This window comes from Nicotiana tomentosiformis, chromosome 12 (genome assembly GCF_000390325.3).
Source record: "Nicotiana tomentosiformis chromosome 12, ASM39032v3, whole genome shotgun sequence".
NCBI classification, from domain to species: domain Eukaryota; kingdom Viridiplantae; phylum Streptophyta; class Magnoliopsida; order Solanales; family Solanaceae; genus Nicotiana; species Nicotiana tomentosiformis.
Genome location: NC_090823.1, coordinates 7,372,360 through 7,379,929, shown reverse-complemented (window position 1 = coordinate 7,379,929; position 7,570 = coordinate 7,372,360). Strand labels below are relative to the sequence as shown.

Below are 7,570 nucleotides of genomic sequence, written 5' to 3'. Positions count from 1 at the left end.
AGCATCTGGCTAAAAATAAAGCTTTCCGAAAAGTATGCGTGCATAGTTATCTAAAACACAGTAATATTAAATAAATTAGATGAACCAGTAACTGTGACATTATCAGAGACATTGCGACCTTCTTGCCATAGAATTTTTAGGGTCCTACTCAAAATTCTGACCCAGTTATTCAGATGATTTTCTGGATATTCCGCACACGGTGCCGTTGACTGAGCTTGCCCCGGAATTTTGAGGGTCCTCAAAATTCTGCCTCGATTTTTGATTATGGGAAAATGAGAATTTTATTGAATTGTGACCGAACCCACAGGGCTGCCTATGTATCCCCTCTTAAACGGGAATCAGGTAAAGCGTAGTTCAGTTATATCAATTGCATAAATGTGAACAGCTTTAAACATAGTATCTTTTGACTGTATGAGTTCTCCTCCTGTTAGTATGAGTTCTCCTCCTATTAGTACTCTGTGAACCATATAGGGTCCTAGCCAATTGGGTGAGAATTTTCCTTTGGCTTCATCCTGATGTGGAAAGATTCATTTCAGCACCAGCTGCCCTGGTGCGAACTGTCTAGGTTTGACCCTTTTGTTGAAAGCTCTGTACATTCTGTTATGATAAAGTTGACCATGACACACTGGATTCATTCTTTTCCCATCAATGAGAGCTAATTGTTCATAGCGACTTCTTACCCACTCTGCATCACTGAGTTCAGCTTCCTGTATAATTCTCAGGGAGGGAATTTCTACCTCGGCGGGAATGACGACTTCTGTACCGTAGACCAATAGGTAAGGAGTTGCCGTGGTTAACGAGCGGACTATGGTCCGGTAACCCAATAAGGGAAATGGTAACCTCTCATGCCATTGCTTGTGGTTGTCTACCATCTTCCTCAGTATTTTCTTGAAATTCTTGTTTGCGGCCTCCACGACTACATTTATTTTAGGCCTGTATGTTGTGGAATTCTTGTGCTTGATTTTGAAGGTCTCTCACATAGCTTTCATTAGGTCACTATTGATATTGGCGGCATTGTTGGTGATTATGGACTCTGAAACCCCAAATCGACAAACAATACGATCTCTGACAAAATCTGCGACGACTTTATAGGTTACAACTTTGTAGGATGTAGCTTCGGCCCATTTTTTGAAGTAGTCCATGGCCACTAAAATGAATTTGTGCCTGTTTAAAGCGGCTGGCTCAATTGGTCCAATGACGTTTATTCCCCAAGCGACAAAAGGCCAAGGTGCACTCGTTGAATTGAGTTTATTTGGCGGAACCCGTATCATAACTACGCAGTAAGCTGGCTGATTATGAATCCTTATCGGAATGGGGTCGATGAAATTCTTGTCTTCATGTTGTATCATGAAGGACAAAGTGGACAATGCTTATGCGAACTCATTCTGGATTCTCGGGACATGTCTAAACTCTATATTCGTCAACCTTATCATCATTTCTTGCACATGATATAAATATGGTAATATCTTGGTATTCTTTGTAACCCATTCTCCCTGCACCTGATGTACCAGAAGATCCGAATCACCAATTGCTAGTAATTCCTTTATATTCATGTCAACATCCAAATTGAGCCCCAATATGCAAGCCTCATATTCTGCCATATAATTGGTGCACAAAAATCTGAGTTTCGCAGATACCGAATAATGTTGACCTGTTTCTGACACCAAAACGACTCCAATACCCACTCCTTTGATGCTTGCAGCTCCATCGAAAAACATTCTCCACCCGTTGTAGGCTTCGGTGATATCTTCTCCTACAAATGATACTTCTACATCAGGAAAATACATTTTTAGTGATTCGTGTTCTCCTCCTACAAGATTTTCCACAAGATGATCTGCTAATGCTTATCCCTTAACCGCCTTCTGAGTCATATAGACGATGTCGAATTCACTCAACAATATCTGCCATTTTGCCAGATTCCCTGTAGGCATGGGTTTCTGGAAGATGTACTTTAGAGGATCCATCCTTAATATGAGATATGTGGTATAGGCACAGAAATAGTGCATCCGTTTCTGGGCTATCCTGGTCAAAGCACAACAAGTGCATTCTAGCAAAGAATACCATGCTTCATAGGGTGTGAACTTCTTACTCAGATAGTATATGGCCTGTTCTTTCCTAACCATCTCGTTGTGTTGTCCCAAGACACAACCGAAAGCCCCTTCTAATACGGAGAGATAGAGTAGCAGTGGTCTACCAGGTTCTGGCGGGACCAGGACTGGAGGTGTGGACAAATATTCTTTGATTCTGTCAAAAGCGTGCAGTCTTTAGTCAAATTGGTTGCGACATCCTTCGTAACATTTTGAAAATCGGCTCACAGATCACGATTGATTGTTCTATGAAGCGGCTGATGTAATTAAGACATCCCAAGAAGCTCATCACGTCTTTCTTGTACTTTGGAGGTGGAAAATCCTGGATTGCCTTGACCTTTGATGGGTCTAGCTCAATTCCTTGACAGCTGATGATGAATCCTAATAATTTTCCTGCGGGGACCCCGAAGGCACATTTTGCGGGATTCAATTTTAAATTGTACATCCGAAGTTGATCAAAGAATTTCCTCAAGTTTGCTAAATGATCTGTACTTTTCTTGGATTTGATGATGACGTCATCCACATATACCTCTATCACCCTGTGTATCATGTCATGGAAAATAGTTTTCATGGCCCTCATATAAGTGGCCCCAGCATTCTTCAGACCAAACGCTATCATTTTATAGCAGTACACCCCATGGTATGATAAAAGCTGTCTTTTTGGTATCCTCTTCATCCATCCAGATCTGATGATATCCCGTGAAGCAATCCACAAAGGATTGGAGTTCATGCTTGGCGCAGTTGTCAATCAATATGTGTATGTTGGGTAACGGGAAATCATCTTTCGGACTTGCTTTGTTTAGGTCCCGATAATCGACGCATACTCTGACTCTCCCATCCTTCTTCGGAATTGGCACGATGTTAGCCAGCCAAGTTGAATATTCAACCATTCTGAGAACCTTAACTTTGATCTGCTTAGTGACTTCTTTTTTGATTTTCAAACTCATATCTGGCTTTAAATTTTTGAGATTCTTCTTTACCGGCGGACATTTTGGGCTGGTAGGTAGTTTATGAGCCACTATGGATGTGCTTAAACCGGTCATATCATCATAAGACCATGCAAAGATATCCTCATATTCCTTCAGGAAACGAGTATATTCTTCTTTCTCTGATGGTGACAGGTGATGACTATTTTGGAGTCTCCTAGATTAACTGTTTCAGTCTCATCCAAATTGGACTTAGGCTTGTTTTCAAAGTTTTCCACTTCTCTGACAATTTCCTTGGGCATTATATCCTCTTCCAAATCCTCTGAATCATTATCCTTATTTTGTGTTGTCTCATTACATATCACAGTCGTAAGTTCATCGGGATAGGTAATAATAATGGTGTAGAGAAAAAACGTAAAGAATAATAGTAAATACTAAAAACGACAATGAATTTAGATAAATCTTGAGAACGCCAAACAGGTACAGCTCGATGACCCGAGCAATTATTTCAAAACAAAACATGCTTAAAACAAAATACTGAAAATGTCTTAAATGCTCATAAAACATTGCTTTTAAAATAAATGATGCTAATTGTCAGGCTACCCAGGAACTCGATGAGCCCTTGATGGTGCAGCATTCCACTTCTTGAGAACCACTCCCTTATCCACGGTCTGAATAATGAGGCTTTCCTCCTCATCCTCAACTATCGCACTACAATCCATGTCTTCATCATCCAGAAATAGATTCCTTATACCGGCTAGAACTTCATCTTCTTTGGACTCCCACATCATGTCAGCTTGGTGAAATGTTTGGCTCAAATGTGGTACTGGTTGCTCTAGAGGGTAATAAGGACCACGCCATGGTGGTGACCAATTCTGATACTCGTGCCAGGTGTATTCATACCGAAGCCCAAAAGTTGTGCCATGACGCTTTAGTTGTATTGGTTTGGTGATCCCCTGGAGATTCTTACCGAGACCTTTGCCAGGCTCATACCCTATCTATGCCAATATGCCTTCTATCTTATTGCTCCACCATTTGTCATTTTCAATTGCGTTGACGCACTTGAAGCGATGGTGTGTTTCTCCACCCAACTTACTTCTATTCTCAATGACCGAAATAGTTTGACTGGTGTAAATGGGATTACTTCCGTCCCCATGGATGATCACTTCCTGATGGTTCCACTCGAACTTCACGACCTGATGTAGAGTAGAAGCTACGGCCCCAACGGCATGTATCCAAGGTTGTCCCAACAATAGGTTGTAGGTAGAAGCTATGTCCAACACTTGAAACTCAACATCAAATCAGGTTGGGCCCATCTGTAGGCTGAGGTTGGTTTCCCCAATTGTGGCCCTTTGAGACCCATCAAATGCTTTCACATTCATACTTCCTGCTCGTATCTCGTGCAGGCCTTTACCCAACTCTTTCATTAACTCCTTCTTGTGTGCCTCAGAATTCTGCAGTAGTGATAGAATGGATATCTGAGTAGGGGTTTTGTTCAAATGATCAACCACAGAATACTCCCTTGCTTGCACCTTTCTCTAAAGATCATCCGGGCTGGTTTCAATGATGTGCTTCCTGGTAGTGGCTTCTTTACTTGTTCCCCTCAAATGCTCGGGCATGTAAACCCTACCATTTCTGGTCATACCTTGTGCTGCACCAATTTCTTCCATTTTCCCCTTTCCTTATTTCTTATGCAACATAATCCCATGGTATTGCATTAGACTTATAAGATGGTGTAGGTGCTACCATCACGGTGAAAGGTATTTTTACTTCAACCTCAAACAGAGTTGGTGCAACTACTTCAACTTCAATTGGTGCCTGAGTTTGTACCATGATAGGGGTGAGAGTAACTAGAGATGTTTCAAGATTATCCGCATTATGAATGAGTCCAATTGACCCCTCTGAGTCCCATTCTTCATCGGTCTATATCATGTTTACCCCTCCGCTCCTGTGATCTAGGAGAGGATTGTTACGGACCTTGAGCACAACCTCATTTGCTTGTATTACTGTGGTATCGATTAATGTCTGAATCTTATCCTTCAAAATACGACACTCATCAATAGTATGACTTTTCATGTCTGAGTGATAGGAACATGTCTTATTTGGATTGACCCATTGAGAGAAATTTTCCATGGCGACAACGAGAATGGGAGTGATATAACCGGCAACCTTCAGTCTCTCATACAGTTGGTCTATAGGTTCAACAATTGGGTGTATTGTCTGGGTGGTCTGCGGTCGAAATTTGATCTAGGTTTTTGGTAGTTTTGGCGGGATGGTGGTAAGTGGTAGTATGAAGGTTGGGTGTTATAGGTATGGTAAGTGGTGACAGGTTGTCGGTATCTGGGAGGTGAAGGCTGATATGTGAGTGGAGGTGTTTGGCATGTGAGAGGAGACTTCAGATATTGAGCTACCATTATTGCACCTACTTCTTTCTTCTTGGAGATACCTCCTGACTGCAGGGCCTTATTTGTGGCTTGGAGTGCTTCAAAATTTGTCACCATTGTGCTTTTGATCCCTTCATCTATTCTCTCTCCCAACTTGATGATATCAGAAAATTTACGGTTTTCAATAACCATCAATCTTTCGTAGTATTACGGGTCCTGAGCTTTGACGAAGAACTTATTCATCTGTTCTTCTTTCAGCACTGGCCTCACTTTTGCAGCTTCAGATCTCCACCGAGTAGCATATTCGCAGAAAGTTTCCGATGGCTTCTTCTTGAGATTTTGAATGTAGAAAATGCCTGGTGCGTTTTCTGTGTTAAACCTGATCTGATCCATGAAATCCGATGCCATGCTTACCCAATTGACCCATTTATTTGGGTTCTGACTGATGCACCAAGGCAAGGCGTCTCCAGTGAGGCTTCTCATGAACAGCTTCATGCTGATTCTTTTATCCCAGCCAATTCCTACAAGCTTGTCATAATACGTTCTCAAGTGCACCTTCGGATCACCAGTTTCGTCGAACATTTCGAACTTGGGAGGTTTATAACCCTCTGGCAGTTCTACGTCCGGCTGAATACACAAATCTTCATTATTCAAACCCTCGACGCCTTTGCCCCCTTTGACATTTTGAACCCTGGCGTTAAGTTTCTTGAGTTCTTCTGCCATGTTCTTGATGAGCAGGTCCTTCTCGGTAGATTCGGGTATGTATAGGGTCTATTGTGGGGTGTGAGGTAAGGTTTCCACATATATGGGATTGCTTTGGTGGACTCCGGGAATCTAGGCGTAATGGTGGTCATTGGTTGAGTTTTCCGGGTTAGGAGTAGGCTGTGGTGCATTCTAAGGATTGTGGTATGTGGTAGTTTATGGGTACTGGGTCAGATAATGATGATGCTGTGGAGGAGTTGGTGTTGGTAGAGGATTAGGAATTTTGGGAGGCGTGGCGTATTGATGAGGTGCAGGAGGATTTTACGGGTTCTGGTTTTGTGTGTTCTGAGGAGGTGTTGAGTTTTGGGTGTTTTGTTGGTTGATGTCAGGAACATTCAGGGTAAGGGAAAGGTTTTCCAAGTTACGGACCTGCTCAAGTTCCCCTTGTAACTCCAGTATCTTTTGCTCTAATCTCAAAGCCAAGTTGTTTTGTGCCGGAGTACCCCTACCATCCGAAGTTTCAACATTCTCTGCATGTGTTGCGTTGTCTTTCCTGATACTTCTCAAATCATCCATCTTAGCCTTTCCTTAGTTCTTAGGATCGCTTTGAGGAGGAGGAGGTGGAGGACCTCTAGATTTGGTATGATATGCCGATGATGCCGGTATGCACAAACCAACCTTAGGGGATGGGAATAAACAAAGAAAAGAAAAAAAAAAGGTAAACAAGTCAGTAAAGAGTATTAAAAGGATATTCACGATATTTAAACACGTATTGCGGAATTTGCGTCCTAATTTGGGGACCTCATCTTTCCCGTGGTAGGCCTAGCGACATATCGCTTTGGAGAAAACTCAATGCCGATAACTGCATGATTTCATTAATATGTTAAATAGACCAAATCTCTACTAAAACGATAATAATTATAAAGAGTCACTAGTGGCATTTGCCTTACTATAATCAAATTCTAAAACGAATCTAGAAAACATCACCCCTAATCTACTTGGTTGGCCTTCTTAGCCCCGTCAATCATATTCCCCAGGTCGCACATGTCCAATAGCATATACACCCTTGCTAGATGTCCTCCTTCATTACCCTATGTGTTCTCACAATCCGAGATCCTTTTTCTCATCTTTCCCTCAAGTTCCATCAAACCCTGCTCTATATACTCCAACCTTTCTGTTGATTTATTAGCGATTACCCTCCATTTATTGATTGCTTCCATGTCCACTTTATTCTGTTTCAAATGCCTGGACTCAGATTCAAAAACCCTTTTGTGCAACCTCCTGTATTTGACTTGCGCTTCAGCAGCATCATCTATGACCCTATTCCTCAAATCAACCCCTGGCTTGACCTCTCCTGCTATGTCATCAACCAACCATCATGTGTAGAAGTACACATGGCCGGCTTGATACCTGTCTAGCTCGATGGTATCTTTATCCACAATAATCTTTTGATGCCACATGTGTTGTGCCT

General features: G+C 42.0%; 2 protein-coding genes across 2 annotated transcripts; both read right to left on the bottom strand.

Moving 5' to 3' along the window:
* Positions 1-974: 974 nt before the first annotated feature.
* LOC138902200 (uncharacterized) lies at positions 975-1,787 on the bottom strand. Its single transcript, XM_070190040.1, has 2 exons — positions 1,526-1,787; positions 975-1,333 (listed from the first exon to the last, which is right to left on the bottom strand). The coding sequence occupies exons 1-2, from the start codon at positions 1,785-1,787 to the stop codon at positions 975-977; spliced, it is 621 nt and encodes a 206-aa protein (XP_070046141.1).
* Positions 1,788-5,604: 3,817 nt separating this feature from the next.
* LOC138902199 (uncharacterized) lies at positions 5,605-6,120 on the bottom strand. The gene has a single exon (XM_070190039.1). It carries the CDS (start codon positions 6,118-6,120, stop codon positions 5,605-5,607), a length of 516 nt encoding a protein of 171 aa, XP_070046140.1.
* Between the last annotated feature and the right edge of the window lie 1,450 nt (positions 6,121-7,570).